The sequence below is a fragment of the Parus major genome, unplaced genomic scaffold (assembly GCF_001522545.3).
Source record: "Parus major isolate Abel unplaced genomic scaffold, Parus_major1.1 Scaffold402, whole genome shotgun sequence".
NCBI classification, from domain to species: Eukaryota; Metazoa; Chordata; class Aves; order Passeriformes; family Paridae; genus Parus; species Parus major.
In genome coordinates, this window is record NW_015379312.1 from 16,680 (window position 1) to 40,308 (window position 23,629).

Genomic DNA, 23,629 nt, shown 5'->3' on the forward strand with positions numbered 1-23,629 from the left:
CGGAAGTCCCGCCCACCCCCCAGCCCGCACAGCCAATCAGAGCTCGGCGTTCGCCAGACGGACAACAGAAATAACCAATCCCTGCATAGGACTGGAAAGAGGGACGTACGGCCAAGCCAGTGGGAGCCGGCCGTACTCCCCCTTCCACCCCCGGGGCTTCCCCCACCTGTTTCTCCTGCCCGGTCTCCTCCGTGAAGGCGCCGGTACCGAGCGGGGCTGCCATGGCGGAGAGGGGGGGTCTCCGCGCTCCCTCCGCTGTGTCCGGCCCCGCGCCCTGCTCCAAAATGGCCGTCACAGCCTCCACCGCCTCTGCTGTGTAACGGACAGCAGCTCCACCCAATGAACGCACAGAACGGGCCGCAGTGACATCACACCTGACCAATCAGTGCGCGTGGAAGGCGGGACATAGAGACGAGGTAGTGCAAACAAACGGGCGGGGCACCCGTGACTGACAGGAACAGTGACCAATGGGAATCGGGATACACCGAGTGGGCGGGGAAAGAGGCGGAGCTCTGGGTGCTCCTGTCCCTCAGTGTCGCCGGTTCGAGACCGGGGCCCGGGGATGCGGGGAGGCCGCGCAGGACCGGGGGATGCGGGGGGGATCCCCCACGGCACCGACCACCCCCGGCCTTGTCCCCGCCTGGGGAAAAAGGGACCCACCCCACCCAGCAGGGAGCAGCAGCTGAGACCACGCGCAGCTCATGACAGCAGTGTCACCAGCCCGGGGACACCGCGGCCCTCCCGAGCACTGCCAGCGCCCCTTGAAATGCCAATTCCTGGCAGCTGCACCCACTGAAACACAGACAGACCCTGCGGCTGCAGAGAAATACGTTTAAGTGAACTACAGAAGAATAAAGTGGGGGAGGAAGGAAAGGGGTTGTGAACAAAAATAATCACAGTTTAACTTTTTTCCTCACTAGAAAGAGCAGCTGAGCCATGGGGGCACAGCCTGGGGGTCTTTGCAGAGCTGCTCCTCCATGGAGACACGCGGGGGAGGTTTGGGTGCCCCGTGCCAGCCAGGGACAGGGGTGATCCCGACTGCCCAACACCCCCAAACCCTTCCCAGGAGGGTTGTGAGTTCCTCAGGGGAACCCACACAGCTCACAGGCAGGCCCTGGCTGGGGGAGAGGCACCCAGGAGTGTGTCCCAGCCCTGTCTGCGCCGGGGTTTGACCTCTTGGAGCAGCTCCCGGGCCGAGGCTCTGCCCCCCCAGCTCTGCACTGGCCTCAGAAGGAAATCCCCAAGGGTTAAGGAGTGAAGAGCTTCTGCCACCTCTCCCTGGAGGCACGGGGCTGTGGTGGTGGGGGCTCTCACCTCCCACCCCTGCCTGGGGAGGGGAAAGCAAAATCCCCTGGTCCCTCCCCAGGCTGAGCCCACCCACTGCCCCAGGAACTCCAGGTCCCTCTGGGGAGACCCCTGGCTCGCATCAAGGGTCTCCCCCACACCGTGTGAGGTGGCTTTTAGGACTTATTGAAGGCTGCCAGGACGGCCCAGATCATCTCGGTGCCCCTGGCTTTGGCAGCTTCCACCTCAGGGTCCATATCCAGCAGGTCCTTGCTCCTGTTCATGGCCACGTCGTACTTGTCATCAGCCAGGCTGGCGAAAACGTTCTCCAGCACGTCTGAGGCGTGGGCCAGCACCAGCAGAGCCAGAGTCCTGCGCTCCATGCGCTGGGGATCGTTGACCCAGCGCTCCAGGACGCTCTCCTGGAGCTTCTTCACCAGGCGCTGCTTCTCGGAGGTGTTGCTGACGGGGTGTGTGGTCATGTCGAAGAGAAGGAAGTTCTGCTTCTCCGTGGTCAGGATGCCTTTCTCCACCAGCGCCTTGGCCAGGCGCTCCCGCACGTTGCGCAGCTGGTACTGCAGCTTGAAGGGGTTCCAGGTCTCTCCTGAGGGGTGGGAGATTCTGGTCAAGCTTTGCTTCCCAATCCCGGTGTCCTTCCAGGCTGTCCCTCTGTCCTGCAGGGCTCTGCCACCCTGATCCCTTGGCCTGACCCAGAGCCTCCTCTCCCACCTGGCAGAGCTCCCAGGGGCCACACACACCAGATCCCAGGCTTGGATCCCTGCAGATCCAAAGCTTCCTCCACCTGTGGGTTACCCCAGCCTTGGTGAGGCCAGCAGGAACTAACGGGGAGTGAGGTCCAAGATTTCCACTGAGCTCCCAACAAAAAAACACCCAGAAAAGCCTTCTCTGCCCCCACATTCAGCCTTCCCCTGCTCTCCCCATCTCCAGGAATGGCCCAGGGATCCAGGGCCAGGCCAGGGAGAGGGGTTTTGGAGGGATTTGAGGGTCCAGGGTGGTTTTGGGGCTCTGTCACCACCAGATTCTGGAGCTCTGGGTGCAGAGGGTGATGCTGGACCCGGTACCCTGGATGGGTTTTGGTGTGTTTGGTGGGCTCTGGGAGATCTTTGGACAGGGGACAATGGAATTTCCACCTGGCCCTACCAGTGAGCAGCTCAATCCAGGTCTGAACCGTCTCTGCTGACTCCGTGGCCTTGATGTGCCGGAGGGTCTCATCCAGCAGCACATCCCCGGTCGGAGCATCCGACTTCAGCAGCACCTGAAGGAGCAGCAGGAACACGGGGTTGGGCTGGGGGCAGAGCCAGAGCAGATCCCGCTGCCAGGATGGGCTGGGCAGAACCCCAGAGCCCAGCAGGGTTCCTGCAGGAGCCTCACCTTCCTCTCCAGCAGCCTCTTCTTGCGCAGGGACAGCGGCTCCAGGCGGATGCGGCCGCGCAGAGCCAGCTCGATGAGGATCCCGCCCCGCAGCCCCGAGGAGATGCAGTCGTTCCAGAACGAGGTATAGCCCTGGGGAAGAAGATGGGAAGGAATTCTTCTTCTCTTCAGCCTCCTGTCCCTCCTGGCCTGCTTGGACCCTGTCCAGGAGTTTTCCCTGCTCCTGTCTCTCCAAAGCTTCCCAGATTTCCAGAGGGATGGATTTTCCTCACCAGGTGAGAAGCTCCAATTATCCCAATATCCAATTAGCCTGCCCAAAAGCTTCTGCAAACCCTGAGCGGTCCAGGCTGTGCCCTCCCTGCTGCACCCACAACCACAGGCTCCAGCCAGCCCCAGGGCACAAAACATCCAAGGAAAAGTGAGAAAAATGGGATTATTTCCATGGGCACAGCAGGCCAGGGCTGCTGCTGAGGGGCTGCACCCACCCAGGAGCTCTGCCAGGCTCTGTCCCACTGCTGGCTGTGGATGTGCCTGGTGGCAGGGGAGCTGCAATCTGCTCTTCTCCTTGAGGAAATTCCCCAACCCCAGCCCCCCTGAGAGCCTGGGAGGAGCTTCCCCACAAGCCATGGGGCTCCAGCAAGATCCAGTTCCCACAGGAGCTTCACAGAGCCATGGAATGGCTTGGATTGGATGTTAAAAATCATCCAGTTCCACCCCCAGCCATGGCAGGGACACATCCCACTGTCCCAGGCTGCTCCAAGTCCTGTCCCAACCTGGCTTTGGGCACTGCCAGGGATCCAGGAGCAGCCACAGCTGCTCTGGGCACCTGTGCCAGCCCTCCCCACCCTGACAGGGAGGAATTTCTTCCCAAAATCCCATCTAAACCTCCTCTTTATCGATTTGAAGCCATCCCTCCTTGTCCTGGCACTCCAGGCTGTTGATGTGGCCTCATCCTGAGAGCTGCAAGCTCCAAAGGCAAAGAATTTGGGAAAGAAGAAGGTGCAAAGGTTTGGGAAATACAACCCCCAGAGAACCAGGAATTGAAAAAGGAATTTGACCCAGGAAAAAGAGGGCAGAGGGAGAAGAAGATAAGGGAGATCAGACACATAAAAGGGAGCAGCAAAAAGGAAGAGAACTGTGCAGAGGACAGTCCTGGCCTGGAACTGCAGCCAGGGAGATCGGAGCTGGGAGAAAAATCCACCTGGACAAGGAAGCCCAGGGAAGGGCAGGGAGGGAATTTCCTGTTCCCTGAGGTTCAACAACACTCAGCTGATGCTTTCCAAGAGAGCTGGCTCTGGTTTGGAGCAGTGGGACAGCCCAGGTGACCTTTCCCTTCCCTTCTTCCACTCCTCTTTCATTCCCTGACGAGAACAAAACCCGATTGTTTCCTGCTGTTCCAGTGAGGGCCAACACAGTTCCTTGGATTTCAGGGCAAGGCAGGAGCAGCCAGGGCTCAGGGAGAGGCTCAGGGGGCTGGGCTGGCATCTGAGGTGTGCCCAAGGGAAGGGGGATCCCAGTGGGATCAAAGCCACGACCTGCTGCTTTGAAGGGAGACCCCAATACTCCTGGAATGGGTTCCTGGTGGGAAAATCCCTTTCTGCTGCTCTTTCTCTGGATGGGAGACAGGGAGGGAAGGACAGGTCTAAAAGCTACCAGGAGACTGGTGAAAAGTGACCCAGTGAGCCCCTTCCCAAGGAAAACAGGCTGGGAGCCCTCAGCCCTCCCCCAGGGAAGGTTTTCCAGCCCCATGGGTGAATTCCTGTCCCCAGCTCTGTTTGAGCAGGACATGTGGACACCGGGCTTGCCCAGCACAGAGAACCATAAAAGAAACGAAAATCTTTATTTGCTTTCTTCATTTCCTTGTGAGGGAAGACAAAGGAACCTTTCATTCCTGCCCTCCCAGTTTCCGCTCCTGGGTTTTGCTCATGGCTTTACAAACAAGTTTTCCAGGAAAGGGTGTGAAGACGAGCAAAGGTTTCGATTTCCTGGCCTCAAGGGCACGTTACCCCTAGGAAATTTTAAATTCCAAACCAGTTGAAAACTCCTGCGTTATTTCCAGCTCCTGGAATCAGACTGGTTACAAAAGCCAGGCTGGTTTGCAGCCAGGTCCTCCTACATGGACAGACTGGTACTTTAAATAATGAAATTACACCGTGAGCTCATAGAATTTGGCCAAAATTGTCTTGTTTTTCCCCAGTCATCAAACCATGAGTGAACACCCGGGCTGTGAAAACAGAGCTCAGTTCAGGGCCAGGCTGCTGCTGCCTCTGGTCATGTGGGACAGGAATGTGGAAGGACAGGATGGAAAAAAAAAGAAAAGTTTGACAAGGTTTTTTTCCCCCGTATCTGTTGTGCTCTCCCAGGTTCCTGGTGGCTGAAGGGCCATTCCCAGGATACATTAACCAAGCCAAGAACACCAAACACAGCCCAGGAAAAAAAGCAGCCCACGGCACCCCACTCCCAGGCTGCTCTCAAATATTTGCTCCAGGATTATTTGCATTGTGTTCCCTTTACAGCCTCAAGCTTCTGCCACTTCCTACTTGGCTCCTAGATGTTATCTGGGGCTCTCAAACAGGACAGCCCCAGCTCCTGCCACTGTCACATCCCGCAGCTCCCCCGGGCTGGATCCGGGCTGGATCCGTGTGACAGCACAGAACCAGCTGGGAGCAATCCAGAACTGCAGAGCCCTAAGGAAAAACAAGGTTCAGGCACCTCACAGGGGCTTAATCCCAGCCCTGAGGAATGAATCCACCACAGCTCCTCAGGGTGGGAGACAGGCTCGCACAGGAATCATGGAATTGTTACATCTGGAAAAGATCTCCAGGATCACTGAGTTCCATCTTGACCAAAGAGGGTTCCTGGAGCTGGAAAGCCTCTGTAGAAGCTTCTGCTCTGCCAATGTCACCCCAAGAAGCACATGGGGCACCTGGCTGGCTTTCCCTGCTCTACAATTCCCTATTTACTATTCCTGAATAGCACATTTTGGAATATTGGAATGGTTTGGGTTGGAAGGGACCTTAAAAATCAACCAATCCCACTCCCTGTCATGGCAGGGACACCTTCCACCAAACCAGGTTGTTCCATCCAACCTGGCCTTGGACACTTCCAGGGATGGGGCAGCCATGGAATAACCTGTGCCAGGGCCTCACCACCCTCACAGCTGGAGATTCCTCAAGCTGATCCAGAAGATGGATGCAGGGGTGAAGACCAGGCCCAGGGACAGCACAGGCAGGGCCAGGCAGCTCAGAGAACTCGACAGGAGGCATCTTCCCCTTGCCCACAGCTCCTTCCAGGCAGAGCTGATAAAAGAATTCCTGGCAGCTGATAAACACCAATCAATTCTGTTTGATCAGGATTCCCTTCCCACAGGGAACAGCCCTCTGGGAATACCCAGCTCTGCAGTCCCCCCACTGCTGCCAAGGAAAGCCAGTGGCAGGCACACAGGAGGAGCTCCCAGCGCTGACATTCCCACCCAGCCCCATCCCCACTCCTGCCTGGCCCAGGAAGCCACCAGAGGTGCAGCTTCTGTTCCCTCTCCATTGTGGGTCCAGACCCAGCCTGTGCCTGCTTCCAGCTCCCAGCCCAGCTGACTCTGCTGCCCTCTGCCTCTTCCCTCAAGAGCTACCTCTGCTCTTTTCCACATGAATTTTTCAAGAGCAGAGCAGTGCTCATGGTGTCCCTGTGGGACAGGAGGGTGCATTGAGGCTGGAGAGGAGGATGTTCACCCTTTGATAAACCAGGTGAGGCTCTTTCTATGCATGGCTTCAGCCCTGGAAGGAACAACCCCACCACTGCTGTGCACAGGGCAGTGAAACAACACCCCCAGGGCACCTCTCGCCTCCTGCCACTGTCCCTAAGGCAGAGCTGGTGGGACAGCAGTTATCAGCCATATCCACAGCTCAGGGTGCCCAGAGCAGCTGTGGCTGCCCGTGGATCCCTGGAAGCGTCCAAGGCCAGGCTGGATGAGGCTTGGAGCAGCCTGGGATAGCAGAAGGCATCCCAGCCCATGGCGAGGGTTTGGAACTGGATGAGCTTTACAGCTCCTTCCAACCCAAACCATTCCATGATTCTGTGATTCTAAGCAGGTTTTAAGAGTCTAAGGGAGAGCGTTGAGAAGAATCCATCCAATCCCTTCTCCTGCTCCCCGAGAGCCTCAAGTCCAGGTTGACCAAGTGTTGCCACACCACTGCCCACGTGCCACCAGACACCTGCCTCACCTCCTTGTCCTTCAGCCCCAGGAGCAGCACCTCCTCCATGAGCGTGAGCCGGATGTCTTTGGAGTCATCGGGATCATCCTCGTTCAGCTCCCTGTCCGCAGCCGCATCCTCCTCGCTGTCCGGCTTCTTGTCCGAGTTCCTGCCCTCCACCCGCCGGCCCCGGTGCGTGAGCGTCGTCATCTCCCGCTGCAGCTGGGCACGGGAGAGCCCAGCTTTGCTAAACACGACGGGCAGTGCCGGTGCTGAGCCCCCAAACCCACTCCCCAAGACCGCGGGACCCCGGGATTTCCAGCTTCCCCTTCCCAGGACGGTGTCGCAGGCGGTGACAGGGAGGGGAGTGACCCCTGGGGGTGCTGGCACGGTGGGAGCCGCAGGTTCTGGCGGGAACCCTGAGGCGCAGAGGAGCCCCCGAGGCCTCACGGGCGGGTCCCGCACCCTGAGGGGACGCGGGGCGCCGGCAGCGTCCCGGGACGGCCTCATCCCACCGCCCGCGGCCCCCGCTGTGTCCCAGCCGCCTCCCAACCACGGCCCGGCTCTGCCTCACCCTCCGGGCTCTGTGCCACCCCTCCCGGCCCCGGCCCGGCTGTATCCCGCTCCTCCGGCCCGCTCCGTCTCGCCCCGCCGGACCAGCCCCGCTGCATCCCGCCCGCCGCCTCAGCGCCCCGCGGGTGAAGATTCACCCCCCACACGAGGGCTGGGGAGCTGCCAACGCCCCCCGCCCGCTGCCCGGCCTCACCGCGGCGCGGCCTTACCGCGGCCCAGCGGGTCCGCCCGGCCCGCTCCGCTCCGGGGCCGCGGGCAGGAAAAGCCTCCCCGGGGCCGCCGCCGCTTCCTGGGCTCCGCTGGCCCCGCCCGCGCCGCGGCTCCGACCAATGGGAACCCGCGCGGGCCGGAGCAGCCAATGAGCGAGGCCGGGATGGGCAGAGGGGCGGGACTTCCTCTTGTCTGTCAAGGGTGGCTCCGCCCCCGCCCGCGTGTCCTGCCCCGCTCCCGTTCCTGTCCCGTTCCCATCCCCTCTCCCGTTCTTTTCCCATCCCTTCTCCCGTTCCTGTCCCGTTCCCGTTCCGTTCCCATCCCCGTTCCTGTTCTTGTCCCGTCCCATGTCCTATTCCGTGTCCAATCCCGTTCCCGTCCCGTTCCTTTTCTTGTCCTGTCCCTTTCCCGTTCCCGTCCTCTCCCTGCTCCCGGCCCATCCCTCCGGTAACGGAGCTCGCTGCTGCCGAAGGCGAACGCCGTTTAATAGAGGACTGATGATGAACATTCTTAATTGCAAAGCCAAAACCGTCAAGAATGGTCCAGCTGTCCCCGGCCGTGCCTCCATCCCCTGACGGCAGCCGGACAAGGAAGGGTTCGGTGTTGGAGGAGAAAGCTGTGCCAGAAATCGTCCCAAGGACACGCAGGTTCTCCCCGTGCTCTGACACCTTGGAACAGACGCTGCCACGGCTCTTCCTGGCCTGGAGACCTGGCATGAGAGATCCCTGCCTTCTCTGGCAGGGAGGCTGGAATTTAAGGCATGAAGAGGGCTGGATTTTCACCTGAGTATGGTGCTTCTGGTCTGGCAGAAATGCAGAGCATCCAACTCCTCCAACTGTCCCGGTAGGAAAAGCAAACACTGTAACCCCAAAACTCTTAACAACCTGTAACTGACAGCCCAGCCCTTTGGAAAGCTCTGGAAATCACCCCAAAACTGGAGAGGTTTTGGGGCAAGGCAGGTTCTGAGCTCGGAACCACAGCCCAAAGGCACTGGTGAAACTGATGAATTTCCTCCATCACCATCAGGACCTGGAGCCAACCCACAAACCCCCAAATCCGAGGATTTCTGCTGCTGCCTGCTGTCCCTGCACAAAATTAGTTTGAAATTCTTCAGCTGGGCTTCCTGACATTTTCCTTCCTTAAAACACACTCCTGGGGGACTGCTAATGGAGCAGAACAGATCCTTAAAACCCAACAGCGACGTGGAACAAGAGAATGGGAGCAGAGAACTCGGGCCAGCGGTGGTGGGCAGCTAAAACTGCTCCTTGGGCTCGCTGAGCTTCCTCCTTTTGGTCAGCACGTCCTGGCTGGAGGAGAGCCCAGCCTGCTGCACCTGCAAGGGAAAAGCAAGGAATTACAGGAGCTCCGTGGTGTCAGAACAGGGCACAGCCCACCCTCAGCCTGACAGGGGTGTGGCACATCCACAGCCTCCAGTCCCTGCCCAGATGTGCTGGGAACATCTGGATGGCAGTTCCTGGCTGAAGGGACCAACTGCAGGAAGGGTGGGGTGAATTCCTGCTGGGATGTGTTCCTGCAGTGAGGAGCTGTGGCCATCAGGACCTGCAGCACGGGACAGAGTCATGGTTCAGACTGAAAAAGGGGAAATTGAGGTTGGAGATATGGGAGAAATTGTTCCCTGTGAGGGTGGGAAGGCCCTGGCACAGGTTATTCCATGGATTCCCCATCCCTGGAAGTATCCCAGGCCAGGCTGGACGGGGCTTGGAGCAGCCTGGGGTAGTGGAAGGTGTCCCTGCTCATGGCAGGGGTGCACGAGGTGGGTTTTAAGGTCCCTTCATCCAGACCATTCCATGATTCCCGTGATTCCAAGGCAGTGCTGCCCACTGTCCTGCACAGCCCCATTCCAGGAGCAGCCCTGGGAGAGGGAGCAGCACCCTGCAGAGGCTGCTCAGCACCCAACAACCTCCTGAGAGCTGCCCTGCTGCTCCTGCCTCTCCCAGGAAAAGATGACAATGAACCTTTAGTTCCACTGCCCTTTTGGTTATTTAAAGCAATTGTGTTTTGTTTAATAAATTTATTATTAAGTTCAGCAAAACCTCTTTGAAAAATACTCAGGGATAGCGAGCAAATGGAACAACCTTCTCTTGTTTTTGGTCACATCACTGAGTAAGAAAAAGCTCTGAGTATGACTGGTTAAAAACAGGGAGGGACCTTAGAGCTCATCCAGTGCCACTCTTGCCACTTTTCACTGTCCCAGGCTGCTCCAAGCCCTGTCCAAGCTGGCCTGGGACATTTCCAGCCCCAGCTGCTCTGGGAATTCCATCCCAGCCTCTCCCCACCTCACAGGGAACAATTTATTGTGTAAAAGAAGAGATAAAAATTCACCCCACGGGTTTTGGAGAAGGATCTGCCCCTCACTCAGCATTCCCAGTATTCCAAATACCTGGTGAAGGCCCCAAAGCCTCCCAGAGCTGCCAAACTCACTCAGTGAAGGAGCAGCACAGACTTTGGGTCAAATTCCAGCCTGGACACAACCTCTGCTCCAGCTGTGCCAGGTAGGAAGGATTTGGGTCCCCACAAGCAGCCAGACTGACCTGATTAAGCAAATAAAAAGGATTTTTCTTGGAATGAAGGTTATCATTTTAGCCCAGTGTTTCCCAAGGAAGGATAAATTCCTTGTTTTCCCAAGGAAACACTCAGTGAACTGTGCTGGGGATCTCTGCTGGCACAAACTCCCCTGATGGATCAAACCAGCAGGAAATCTGGCTAAATGCATTCCCAGCAGGATATCAATTAAAACAAAGGAATCTTTCTCAACCTCTGTTACCTGCACCAAATCAGCTTCTACCTCTTTGGACAGAATTCTTTTGGACAGTGTTGAATTGAATGGGAATTTTGGAAGCAATGAGAATTTCATTCTGTCAATAGCAAATGCATTCAAGCTCCAAGTTTAATTCACTGTTTGGAACATAAATGATGAAAACTAAATTAAAACTGATACTAACAATGCAGCTTTGGAATATCTTTCCACTTCTTGTCCTGCTCTCTGACACAATCAGCTCAGACGTTTTATGGGTCAAATGATCAACCTGAAATCAGAAAATAGATTTTGCATTGTGATTGCAGCAAAAAATACACACTGAAGACCACAGCAGGGCTCAGTGCTGGGGCATTCACTGTTCTGTGCAGTGCCTGAGCCAAAATTGAAATATGGGAGTATTTAAACAGTGATTACCCATGGAAATCACAGCTTTTACAGCTGGGTGTGCTGGAGGGCCCTGGCAGAGAGAAGCATGTGATGGTTTTATACAGTAAATCACTCACACTTACCTACAGTTATCTGTTTTAAGAAATCCTGAGGACCTGTGTGAAGAAGTCCTCCATGTATAAATGCCACCAATTTCTACATGCAGGGAATATAACCTGAATTTTTAAGTTTTAATCAACTTATAAACAAGCTTTGGCTTGTCAGAATTAGCAGTGGAATTCCTTTTAGGCAGTTTATTAACATGGAAATTACATTTCCCTTTTCACTCAGTAACAGTCACAGCATCTGTTTGTTTTGAGAGCTGTACTAGAGAGGAACAGCCTTTTGTCAATGCTTTAGAATAGTTCTGGAAAACCCCAGGAAGGAAAATGTGAAGGCATTTTGTTGCTGGAAATAGTGACTGTGGGAAATAAGGCTTCAGCAGATTACCCATGAATCGTTCAAAGGAGAGAAGGAGCTTCACAGAAGCTCCAGTAAAAGCTGAAGATGACAGAGTTTTCCTACCTGAGAATTAGAAACACGGTGGGAAGTCTGGATCCCTCCAGCTTCCTCTTCATGGGTTGAATTCTTTTCTGAAAGAAGGGAAGAGTTGGAGAGTTAAATGAAGCTGTTAACAGCACACCAACAACCTAGAGCAAACAGCACCTGTGCCCCAGGGAACTCTTTATAACTGCTGGGAACAGCTGCCACAGAGGGCTCCAGTTCTCTGTGTCCAGCACATCCTTTACTCCAAGCTTTGAACTCACTCTTCAACTCAGTCACTTCCTGTCCCCAACTCCAGCTCACTGCAGTAGCCCAGGTTTACACACAGAATCTCTGCAAAGGTGGGTTTGATCCCCAGCTCCTTCACACGCTGCCCTGCTGAAGGGATTCGATTCAAGGCTCAGGAGCCTGTTTTGTGCTGCAGGACAGGGAAAAGGCTGCTCTGGTCCAGCCCCAGCCACACCCAAACAGCAATCCCAGCTGCAGAGTCCCATCACTGCCTGCAGCTGCAGGAACAGGCCCCAGGGGGGAACAGCCAGTTCCAGGCAGCTTAGCTGCTGTTCCTAATTCATGCTGTTTTTCTAGGATACAGATAAAAACATGGAATGGTGAATGGGTGACCATGCATCAGCTGTGGAAACAACAGAAGAATTTCAGGGTGACAAATGTGTTTCCCTGTGTCTCATGGCTCCTGTAAATAAAACATTTGCCAGCTCCCTAGGACAAGAAATTTGCTGGATTTTTGCATGGTCTTGGAACTTTTATGACTTTTTTGAAGAATCAGACACACCTTCATGTGGTTATTCCAGTTCTGCATCCTACTAGCATTGTCAAAACAGACATTTCTGATCTACATGTGCTGTTTCCAACACATTTCCACCATTATTTTTGAACAGCACGGAAATGGCAGCTGGTTTGGCAAAGCTGCACATGTTACTCCTCAAAAAACCCCAAACCAAACATTTGAAATACTTTCTGTATAGCAAATGGGTTCCAGATTGTCTGGATGCTTCTATACAGCCCCTCCAAGAGGAGCAATCCCTTCTGCAGTTTGTTTGGCAGCAAAGTTCAATCTTCAGGCCCCTGGGCTAAGTTGGGAAATGTGAACACAAACCATCCTCTGCTTTTCCTCCTGGCTTATCTAAAATCTGAAAAGGAAGCTCCTGAGATCCCTGAGGACAATTTGGTGTCTCGTGTTTTCAGTTGGAGACAGTCTGGGTCCACATCTTGGAGCTCTGATTAAAAGCCAGCAGTGGGGAGCTTCCAGGGCACATTCCAGGGCTGGAGGAGCCAGGACAGTTATTTACTGATGGATTTTATTTACATTGTTAGGAAAAACACTTGAGGAAACTCATTTTTGTGTGATTCATACTAACAAAAATACTTTGCTAGAACTTGTACCTATTAAAGTTCTCCTACAAGGAAAGGCTGAGAGAGTTGGGATTGTTCAGAAGAGAAGGCTCCAAGGAGACCCCTGAGCCCCTTCCAGTACCTAAAGAGGCTCCAGGAGAGCTGGAGAGGGGCTTTGGAGAAGAGCCTGGAGGGACAGGACGAGGAGGAATGGCTTTACCCTGACAGAGAGCAGGGTTAGATGGGATACTGGGAAGGAATTGTTCACTGGGAAGGTGGGGAGCACCCAGAGCAGCTGGGGCTGCCCCTGGATCCCTGGCAGTGCCCAAAGCCAGGCTGGAGCAGCCTGGGATAGTGGGAGGTGTCCCTGCCCATGGCAGGGGGTGGCACTGGATGAGCTTTGAGGTGCCTCCCAAGCCAAACCATTCTGGGATTCTATTCTGGCAAAAAAAGTTCACTTGCAATTATCGAAGTGCAGGGAAAGGGCAGCAGGTGCCCAGAGCACAACCAGCTGGAAAAGGCACTCGAACAGGAAGCAGCATGGACAAACATAAAACAAATTCATAAAACAAAACCCAGTCTGGTGAAGTTACTGCAGCAGGAGCAGCAAACCAGAGCCATGAGCAGCTCCTTTTGGAGGTGTTCCTCAGGGCTTGCCAGAACACAAAAGCTCCTCTACCCCACAAGAGCCCTGAAGCTCTCAACTCCTCCACAGCCCCAGGCTGAAGGTGTGGGGTGCACAGTGGGATTCTGGGCTCCTGCAGGGGAAAAGGTGGCTGAAAGTGGGATTTCTGCTGAATTGAAGCACAGAAAGTTGAAATAAAAACCAAAACAAAACAACAAAACAAACAGACACAGACCACTGGTTTTTGCACTAAGAATTCTGCTTCCCAGGTCTGCAATAATGAACTCAACACTACAAGACCTCTGCAAGTTTAATGTGCTAAGTATCATCAAAAACTAAATAAATCAGTAATTATTAGTAACAAAAATAAAATTTATTTCTAAATATAAACCCCATTCAATTTAGCTTATCTGATAAAATGGAACAGAAAATCCGAATTTTGAACAGTAAAATGAAAATATGTTAATCATGTTCTAACATGTTAACATTTGTTAACCAAGTGCTTCACAGAATGAAGCCCTGATAGAAAATAAAGGCACAGTCATATATGTGAAGAATATAATGAAAATTTGAATACAGAAATATATATATTGATATATATATTGAGAGTTTTGTTTAAGTAACATCAAGAAAGAGGCACAACTCAGAGACTTGAAAAATTTATAGAAATATTACCTTGAGCTTCTGAAGTATTTACATGATTCTTATCTTCATTATCCAAGACAGGGTTCTCCTAGATTAAGAAACAGGTCTGTCAGTTACTGCAGACACACAAGGCAGGAGGTTTCTACTCAGATGATTAAGGACACACTGATTAGATGGATTTGTGGTGGAATAAACTGAAATAAGTGACTGTGACATGGGATGATGAGAGGTTTCATCTGTGCCCTGTGCTGGACACATGGCAGTGTCCCCATGGCACCAGCTGTCCCTCTGCTGCTCACCCTGCTGCTCCTCGTGCACAGGCACTGCTTGAACACTGACAGGCTGCAAACCAGAGCAGTAAAATTAAGGAAGAAATGGATTGAAGATATATTGTCCTGCTTAGCCATGTCTGAAAATAGAGGGGGTTATGGCTTACACACAGTGAAACAGTAATGGCCTTTTTCCAGATGATATAACACAAAAAAATATTCATAAAGCTACACAAAACAAAGTCTTTGCTCTTACTTTCATGTCCTGGCTCTCTTCTTCTGGATCATCTCTGCTCACTCCAAACACCTGGAGAAGCTCAGCAGTCTGCCCCTGCTTTAGGGTGTTCTTATCAACATTCTCCATGCGCTGTTTCTCAGTTGTAATTTTCAATTTCAGCATGTGAAAAGGCGTTGGCACTTCCCCCACATTCAGGTAAAGGGGCTCCATATTAAACATCAGCCCCTCATCCCTGGCCTCCTTGAACCCTGGAGGTTGGTAATCAGGGGGTGTAACTGCAGAGAAAATTCATTAAACATCTTAGAATGAAACTGGCTCTTGCAAAACTAATTTTAACTCTTTTCCCCTTTAAATACAGAGAGTTACTGCAAAAAAACTGTGTGGGGAGGGGAGTAATCAATATTCAATTTGGAGTAAATGAAGTTCTTTTCTCTTTGTTAAAGCTCTTTGGAAGAGATTATAGATACAGAGAGAGAAAACAGAAGCTCCCATTTGTCATTGTAAGGCAGTAACATACTCCAAAAGCAGAGCCAGGCATTTGGACAGCCACCAAACCAGAACCAGGCTGGCAAACTGTGCTATAGCCCAACATACTCTGGGAAACTCCAAGTGTTTTAAAACACAGCCAAATCCAAGGAACTCAGTGCCAGGATTGTGTTCCTGCAGTGAGATCACGTCACTTCCCCTTGGGATTCAAAACTTGTGAGAAACAGCCACATGTGCAATAACCTCATTTAACAAGTCCCAGCAGCCACAAAGATCATACACTGAAATCTTCCTCTGGATTGCTTTCCAGAGTCTGAACACAGCTGATAAAGCAGGGTGACATGTACCCTCATCATAGTACAGGAGTTTCATGGTGAGGCAGACATCGTTGGGCAGAGGGCTCAGGTTCTGCATCAGGATGTAGATCTTGCGGAGGAGGAGGATGCTGGCCTTCTTGGTGTCTGCACAGGTGATGGTGGAGTCTGACTTCTTGTCCTTGCTAAAAACAGATTATTTTTGATACAGAGTAAGCAGTTTCTAGCACTGAGAGATGACTGTTTAACAGATTATGGAAATGAGCAACATCCTGTTATTGTCCAAGGTCTGAGACCACACACATTGCAATTCCTAACCCTGCCTGAGTCCTGCACGTTCTCCACCCCTTGGGAGATCAAACCCTAAGCCACAGACATCAGGAGAGTTTAGGGATCAGCACCTGGCACTAACTGCTCTATCCCACATCACACAGTGCTTGAATACCCAACCTGAAAGACAGAGGTACTTGTGAAAGCCCCAGTTCCATCAAGTCCTACCTACTTCCCTCAGTTAAAGTCACTCTGTTCACCTGGACACAAGGTAATGATAATAAACTCGGTGCCCAAGGGACTCTTGACACCCAGCTCCAACATTTCCATGCTCCCATTGCACCAGAAGCTGACCCAAATCCCACCCTGATGCTATAACCTCTCCCTCTGTTCCCCAGCTCCTCACAGCTCCCAGCTGAGGCACCTGAGCACCTGCACAGCAGGGCAGGTACCAGGAGCTGTTTCCTTGTGTGTCCCTGTCTTCTGGAAGCATTCCCTGAACTGTGATGGGTTCAAACCCCTCATCCCTCTCCAGCTGGTTATTTCCTGCTGTGCTGAGGCCAGAGAAGTGGCTTCATACCTATTTTCAAATTAATCTTTACAGGAATTTATGCTGTTCCACTAAGGCAACCTGGTGTGGCCAAGAGTTCACAGCCCAGTGTTTGTTACAGCCCCTTTAACAGGTAAGGAACTGAGCCCAGCCCAAGAGCCTTCAGCACTGCAATCTTTCCTTGTTTAATTTAAGGAGCATTTTATGCAGGAGGGAAGCTGGGAGGAGTTTGTCAGGTATCAATTAACTGTATTTCAATTAATTGCCTTAAAATAAGCCATTTCCCTGTAGCTGTGACTGAGCAGTAAATCCCTGTGGTGGAAGAGGGTCTGGAGGAGAGGTGGGGCAGTGCTGTGTCCCCAAAGCTCCAGCAGGAGCACAGGGTGCCACTGCCCACAGCTGCTGCCAGAGGTGACCTGATCTCAGCACATGGAGAGCTGAGCAGGGCCCTCATTTTAGACAAAGTTATGGGGGTTGAGTGGGTGTGAACTGGTGGGGTCCCCATCAACTGCTTCTCCCTGAGTTCATCAAAAGGACCTGACCCACCCCTGCCACAGCAGGGACACCTCCCGCTGTCCCAGGCTGCTCCAAGCCCCATCCAACCTGGCCTTGGGCACTGCCAGGGATCCAGAGCTGCTCTGGGCAGCTGTGCCAGCCCTCCCCAGGCACACAGGGAGGAATTTCCTCTGTACATCCAGTCCAAACCTGTCCCCTGACAGTTTCAACCCAGGGATCCCCTCCCCATGGCTGGGGATGCCCAGTGTCCTCACACTGGGCTTATCTCAGCAATGGGAATTCCAGCATCACTGAGCAATCTATCAAAATGTAGCTTTGCTAAGTGCAGCTTACATTTCTATTGTGATTTTTGGGTATTTTCTATCATTTCTGCTAAATGAGGAATTCCATGTAACATTCAGTATCTTCAGATAAGTAAATCTGGTATGAAGCTTCACCCCCCCCCACATGGAATATCTCAAAGATCCTGGTCACAGAGCATCAGACTGACATTGAGCATCATCTTCTGACTGGATATTAAAATTATGAACATACTCAGACAAAATTATTAACTGTATTTTAGCAAGTCTACGCTAGTAGTGTATGTTGATAAAATTACTCTGAAGATACAGAACTTAAAAAGCAAGCCCCAAACAGATCAAATGCAGAGTTCTGACATTCAGGTGTGTCCAAGGGACAGTCCCAGGGGCTGTACCTGCCAAAATCCAGGAGCGGCCCATTGTGGGTGTACGTGAACTTGAAGTGGTAACACTCTGTGACTGTCTGCAAACAAAGCCAGTAATTATTAAACTAATCTTAAACACTCCTGCTGCAGCTCTCTCAGTAATCTGTTAACCTTAAAATAAAGCACCTACAGCCCAACTCCCATCCATTTACACATGCTGAATACAGGTTCCTAATCCTCTAACAATTAACAGTAATAATGCATAAAACTGTCAGCTAATAAAAATGATGATTCTGTTCCAGGAATCACCATGATAAAATATTTTGCAATACCAGCTGAAGTTTTTAGCACAGTTTCAATCACTATGAAAATGTTTCACACAGGGAACAGATGTGGTGATATCCAGTGGGTTTTGTGTTTCCCACAGAAGTCCCATGAAGTTGTTAGGCAGACTTAGGATGAGATCTCACTCTGCAATGACATTTTGGTTTCTTGCACCAGCCTGAGAATAACCTGACACTGGACACTCAAATGCAATTCCACATGTGGCAATTCCCACTGACTCCAGTCATTTTCACACCTGGTATTTCAACATGTCCTCTTTTTATAAATGTGCACATTAAATATTCCTGCTTGTACACACATTTCACTATACCCATACTATCATCAGTCATCCTGTGAGATATTGCAGCAGATTTACCTGAGGATCGTCCAGCTGGGTGCAGACCTGTATTTTTAATGAAAAGAGAGGAATCAGAATCAGACCTGCACGTTCCTCAAAGGTCATCCCCTAAAAATGTGTCCCTGCCTTTCAGAGATACTCACTGCTAGGACAATCTGTCTCAGCTGTCAGGAACATAAACAGAGAGAAAAAAAAATAACATTAAATATATTCCATTGCCCATTTCTGCTGCCCAAGCTGCTTTGTCTGTCTAACTCTGGAATCCAAGACAGGCAGCACAGGCCTGTTGGAAGAAAATCCTTGTCCTTTTCACTCCTCTTCTGTGGAGGAGAGGACTCAGCTGCAGAAGAAAACACCCACAGATCCCCAGCTTTCTGTGCTGCTGTTTACAAGGATTTTATGCAGAAATGTCTGTGCATCCCACACTGCAGCTGACTGAGCTCAGCTACTCCCTGAGCAGCCCTACAACTACACTGGCAGATAATGGACTTTGAATAAACATTTCAATACAAATGAAATGAGACTGGAAGACTTACATATTTCTTCTGCAAGGCATCATAGCATCCTAGCATCCTGCAAAAACCAAGTAATGTTGGCCATCTGCTACTACTTTTCACTTGTTTCTCACTAAATCAAGTAGCACCAAAAAATGAAACTCTTGTGTTCACTCTTTCTGTATTATAGCAATAAATAACACTTATTCCATCATTCTATCTCATTAGCAGTGATACTGCTAATAGCAGTAATGATTTTGTAACACCAAATCACCCCAAGCTCTTGAAAGAATAATTAAAAATATAATCTGTAGGTAAATCATCTATCAGTAAAAACATATTGCAATACTTCAGACATCTTCCAACACAAGCATTCATTAATCAGGGGAGCAACTTGGTGTTGTTGCAGGTGTCCCTGTCCATGGCAGAGTTGGACCAAGGTGAGCTTCAAGGTCTCTTCCAACACAAACCATTCCATGATTTCATCATAAATCAGTAATTCAGCTGAACAGCAACACTGCTGAAGCACAAAGGAGTTATTACCTTTGTTCAGACATTGACATTTCCTTTTTATGTAACACCCAAACAGCAGCCAAACAGGGAATCAAAACTTTCCCTATTTTTTTTTCTAACTTTCCTTTCAATTACAGTCAACAAACAAAAATTTGGTTTAGTATTACAGGAATAAATAACTAAGGCCTTAGAGAGGTTTCTAAAAAGCAAGGAGAGCACCCAGAACAGACCTCACAGTTCCTGTGAGCAGAAAGAAAAGCAGAATAAGCAGCTCAGCCCCAGGTGACACAGTCACACACAGTCACACCCAGCTGTGGCAGTGCTCAAGCAGGCAGACTGTCACTGGCAGGCACAGCTCTGCTTTTGAGCAAGCCTGACAGTCCCACTCTCTTACAAAATCTGTGAGCAAGACCTTCAAATCTGAGATGCAAAATGGTGACACCGAATCTCCTGATCAACTAGGGAGGAACTACTGGTTACTTTTGCATTTCTGTGCACCCTTGAGTACTCATGAGCACCTAGAGGAATGACGTTTACAAACACATAGCATTAGATATTTAGTATTTACATAACAAATATAAAGTATAGTCACCCTGCAAACAGAGATTTGTGCTCTCCTAAGCCCTGAGCTGAAAACCTTTCTGGAAATACGATTGTTACATCCATGACACAAATGTGGGCTGCTTGCTCACAACAAGAGAACTTTTTGCCTCCTAACCAAACAACCAGGAATGAACCTCTGAGCACTTACATGGTGAGGAAGTGTTACCTGTGTGCTGGAATCAACCTACCATTTCACCAGCTGGGTAGAGCCAGGACAGTTTTTGTCTTCCCGCAGAATTTTGACAGAGACATCTCAAAAAAACCAAAAAACACATTTATATACATTCACCCAGGACAAAGTGCAAGGAAAGGTTTGTCAAAAAAACCAAAAAACACATTTATATACATTTACCCAGGACAAAGTGCAAGGAAAAGTTTTGTTTCCTCAAAGTGCAAATCAAGAAGAGACTAAAATTAACATTACTGACAAGCGTGAACATAGTTTCAATGCTGAGTTAGCAGCAGTAATAACAAAATTTAATTAATTCATTAGTGACATTTCCATTAGAGCACTGAAATGGCATCCATTCATTAAAAAGACCAAGTGGCTTTAAAAACAACTCCATGACAACAGCTTTTTGCAATCTCTCACAAAACAGCCTGTTACCATCCATGTATCTGGTTCCATAGGCACTTTCAGGAAAGATTCCCCTCAGGTATGTGATGCAGGACACTGCCACTGCCAGGAGCCTCTTCACCAGCATCAGGGATTGCTGCTCTGTGGCTATTTTCTTGGGAAATACAACTGCACTCTGAAAAAAATCACAGAAAGAAACCAATTAAACCTACAGCAACAGACCCGTACGGTTGTCAATCCTGTTCAATGCCTTAACTTTAATTTAATTGAAAAGTATGACATTTGTGGTTTATAAACACATTCCTTTCACTTGGTGTTACACTATTTGTAGGACACAGCTGGTTTCTACCAAGCACATGACAACAAAGTTCAGATTATTTTTCTTTAAGTTTTTCTATATATTCTTTATCTATAATTAAAAGACTGAATTAGCCTATTTTCATGGGAAGAAATATCACACAGCACCTGGGTGCACTATTCCAGCCAAAACCCCCCATTTTTTCCCATTACTGTGCTGAAATACACAAACAAAACTGTACCACAGAGTTCCTTTGCTTCTGAGCAGTTGCCATTCTGCAGAGACTCCTGTGTGTGCCTGTGAATGAAACACCTGCATTAGCACCTGGATAAAGAGAAGAGCAGCAAGCCCAGCCTGCAGCTCTCCAGCTTCTCCAGGGCATTCCCTGGATTTACAAACACCTCCTGCAAAATTCGCCAGCTCAAACATGTAATTTTCATGAAACAGAGCAGGACAGTTCATCATCCCCCGTATCAGATGCTTGATTTTCACAGCAGCACAGGCCCCCCCTGAGGCTACAGGATGCAATAATTAGTATATTTATATGTGTACTTATATGAAATACGAACCTCCAAAAGCAATTCTCTTCCGTGCTAACTGGCACCCAACCTACAGGATTTTCAAAGAACTTTATGAAAAGGCTCCTCACATTTCAAACACCCCCAGACTTGAGTTGTTTCCATCTGTAATTTAAATGAGTATGGGAGAAACAGAACCCTAACCACCATGAGCCTGACTCCACACAAGCCTTCCACCCCAGTTCAGGACTATCAAATGCACCCACACCCGAGGCCATGGAAAACACCTTTCCCAAGTTAGAAGTGAGCTCTGGATTACGAAGAGCACTGAGCTCCCCTCAGCAATCCTCCATAAACGCCCCCGATCACAGCACGCAGCCGAGTTCGGCCTCGCTGTGAGGAAGGAGCCGCTTCCCAGCAGCCTCAGCCCAAAAAACGCCACCTGCTTCCTCGAGGGAAACTGAGGCAGGGGGAAGATGTAAGCGCAAAGACAGAACACGGCACAGCAGCGACGGCCAACAAAACCTCGGCTGTGAGGGCGAGGTGAGGTGTGGGAGAGTAGCGAGATAATCGACGAAAAACTGCAGGACAATGTGAGGTGACAGGTAGATGAAGGAACCGCCAGGCCTCACCCTCACGGCGCCTTTTCCCGCCCTCGCCCTCAGCAGGCTCTGCGGAGGGGCCGTGCGCAAACACAGGGGGCGGGGCCCGTGCTCAGCCGCCGCCGCGCGCTTGGCGCCAAGGTGGCGCGCGAGCCGCGCATGCGCAGCTGCTGCCCCTTCTCTGAGGGGCCCGGGAATTGTGGAATATTCTGGGCTGTGAGGCATCAGCAAGGATCATCCATTCCAACCCCTGGCCCTGCGCAGACATCCCAACAGCCCCACCCTGTGCAGCCCTGAGAGTGCTGTCCAAAGGTTCCTGGAGCTCTGGCAGTCTTGGAGCTGTAACCATTCCCCGGGGAGACTGAGCAGTGCCACCACTCTCTAGGGAAAGAACATTTTCCTGATACTCAACTTAAACCTCCTGACGCAGCTCCAGCCATTCCCTTGGGTGCTGTCCCTGGTTAGAGGGAGCTGCCCATCGTGAAGAAGGCACAGATCCCTGGGGTGGCCTCTCAGTCTCCTCCAGCTGGACAGACCAAGTGACCTCAGCCGCTCCTCCTATGGCCCCTCCAGACCCTTCACCATCCTCATGGCCTCCTTTGGATACTCTCTAATGGCTTAATATCTTTTGTACATTACCAAAACTACACACAGGATTCAAGGTGAGCCCACCCCAGCCCAGAGCAGAGCAGAACAAATCCTTCACCCGGCCAGCGATGCAGGGCTTGCTGCCCCTCAGGACACAGCTGACACGTGTCCAAAGGTGACACTTTGGGCTGCCAGGACACGCTGTGATCCAACCAGCCACCAACCGGGACCCCCGGGTCCTTCCCCAGCCTCTCCTTCCAGGGTTGCGCTGTCCCAGGTGCAGAATCCAGCACTTGCCCGTGATAAATGTCACACAGTCCCAATGCCTGGTGTCCATTCCAGCCCTCACTGGCACAGGGACAGCACAAAGGCACCAATTGCACAACCAATTGATTCAATCTCTTTGTTGGTTGCCTCAACCAGAGACTTAGTTGCCTTAAGGAATCCGTGGCCAACAAAATCCCATGACTTCCAAGAAAACTTTGTAACTTATTTTGTAGTGTCTGGACAAATTTATGGCCTCTGTTCTTTCCAGACCTATTGTCCATTGCCATTTGCCTAAAATAAAGCTTAAACACGTAGCTTTCTTTTGATCCAACTGAATATCCCAGAATGGTTAGGGCTGGAAGGGATCCTAAGGTTCACCCATCCATGGGCAGGTTTGGGATTTTCTGGAGAAGAAAAGGGTTTGGGATGACCTAATTGTGACATTCCAGTACCCAAAGGGAACTTACATGAAAGATGGGGACAAGGCTATTTGCAAGAGTCACAAGACAAAGGGGAATGGGTTCAAATTAATAGAGAGTAGGTTTAAATTATATATTGGGCAGAAATTCGTCCCTGTGAGGGTGGGGAGGCCATGGCACAGAGTGCCCAGAGAAGCTGTGGCTGCTCCTGGATCCCTGGAAGTGGCCAAGACCAGTTTGGACGGGGCTTGGAGCAATCTGGGACAGTGGAAGGTGTCCCTGCCCATGGCTGGGTGAAGTTTAGGATCCCTTCCAACCCAAACCACTCTGGAATTCTGGAATTCTTTCACAGATATTGGGGGTTGATTTAAGGGCTGTGAAATTACCATTTGAATCGGGTTTTGTGCCATGTGTGGATGATTTGTTATTAACAAGCAATGATAAGCCTTTACATTAGACGCTGTAATTTCTACATTGCCCTGGGATAAAATGGCACACGGCGCATTCAGACTGCAGCTGGGTCAAAAGAAAGTCACGTATTTAGGCTTCATTTTGGGAAAATGCCATAACACTTGGGCTAACACACGTGGGAATAATCCAGGGGAGTTGCACGGGTGATCTCTGGGGTCCTTTCCGCCCCTCATCACTCCGTGACCCCGCGGTGCCACGTCCGTCCCCACAGCAGCGGGCGGAAGCGGCCGCGCCGTTGCCATGGCAGCGGCCGGAAGCGCCGTGGCGCGGCGGGCGCGGGCCCGGAAGTGACGGCCGGGAGCCGTGGCGGCCATG

General features: G+C 51.2%; 3 protein-coding genes across 12 annotated transcripts in view; all 3 read right to left on the minus strand.

The window, feature by feature from the left end:
* ENSA (endosulfine alpha) overlaps positions 1–325 on the minus strand; it is a 4,279-nt gene extending 3,954 nt beyond the window's left edge. The window contains exon 1 of one of the 2 annotated variants that reach the window (XM_015616300.3): positions 167–325. In XM_015616300.3, coding sequence (XP_015471786.1) covers positions 167–223 — 57 coding nt within the window. In that variant the 5' untranslated portion in view covers positions 224–325. The remainder of the gene's footprint in view (positions 1–166) is intronic. The other variant, XM_033511622.1, reaches the window with a different exon arrangement.
* Positions 326–817: 492 nt separating this feature from the next.
* GOLPH3L (golgi phosphoprotein 3 like) lies at positions 818–7,744 on the minus strand. 3 transcript variants are annotated; one of them, XM_015616298.3, is made up of 5 exons: positions 7,646–7,744; positions 6,894–7,110; positions 2,677–2,808; positions 2,446–2,560; positions 818–1,888 (listed from the first exon to the last, which is right to left on the minus strand). In XM_015616298.3, the coding sequence occupies exons 2-5, from the start codon at positions 7,071–7,073 to the stop codon at positions 1,461–1,463; spliced, it is 855 nt and encodes a 284-aa protein (XP_015471784.1). In that variant the 5' UTR covers positions 7,074–7,110; positions 7,646–7,744; the 3' UTR covers positions 818–1,460. The 3 variants fall into 3 exon arrangements, with proteins under 3 accessions (XP_015471784.1, XP_015471785.1, XP_015471782.1); XM_015616299.3 differs by having other exon boundaries at positions 6,894–7,085; positions 7,646–7,743; XM_015616296.3 differs by lacking the exon at positions 7,646–7,744 and having other exon boundaries at positions 6,894–7,419.
* Positions 7,745–8,110: 366 nt separating this feature from the next.
* On the minus strand, positions 8,111–21,674 carry HORMAD1 (HORMA domain containing 1). Of its 7 annotated transcripts, none has more exons than XM_033511626.1 (16): positions 21,600–21,644; positions 21,019–21,058; positions 20,691–20,746; positions 20,182–20,326; positions 19,763–19,826; positions 18,501–18,537; positions 18,108–18,128; positions 17,983–18,009; positions 17,313–17,380; positions 15,316–15,467; positions 14,501–14,757; positions 14,006–14,063; positions 11,377–11,444; positions 10,610–10,693; positions 10,089–10,198; positions 8,111–8,979 (listed from the first exon to the last, which is right to left on the minus strand). In XM_033511626.1, the coding sequence occupies exons 3-16, from the start codon at positions 20,721–20,723 to the stop codon at positions 8,940–8,942; spliced, it is 1,164 nt and encodes a 387-aa protein (XP_033367517.1). In that variant the 5' UTR covers positions 20,724–20,746; positions 21,019–21,058; positions 21,600–21,644; the 3' UTR covers positions 8,111–8,939. The 7 variants fall into 7 exon arrangements, with proteins under 7 accessions (XP_033367517.1, XP_033367518.1, XP_033367520.1 ...); XM_033511627.1 differs by lacking the exon at positions 21,600–21,644 and adding an exon at positions 21,410–21,497 and having other exon boundaries at positions 21,019–21,132; XM_033511629.1 differs by lacking the exon at positions 21,600–21,644 and adding an exon at positions 21,410–21,492.
* Between the last annotated feature and the right edge of the window lie 1,955 nt (positions 21,675–23,629).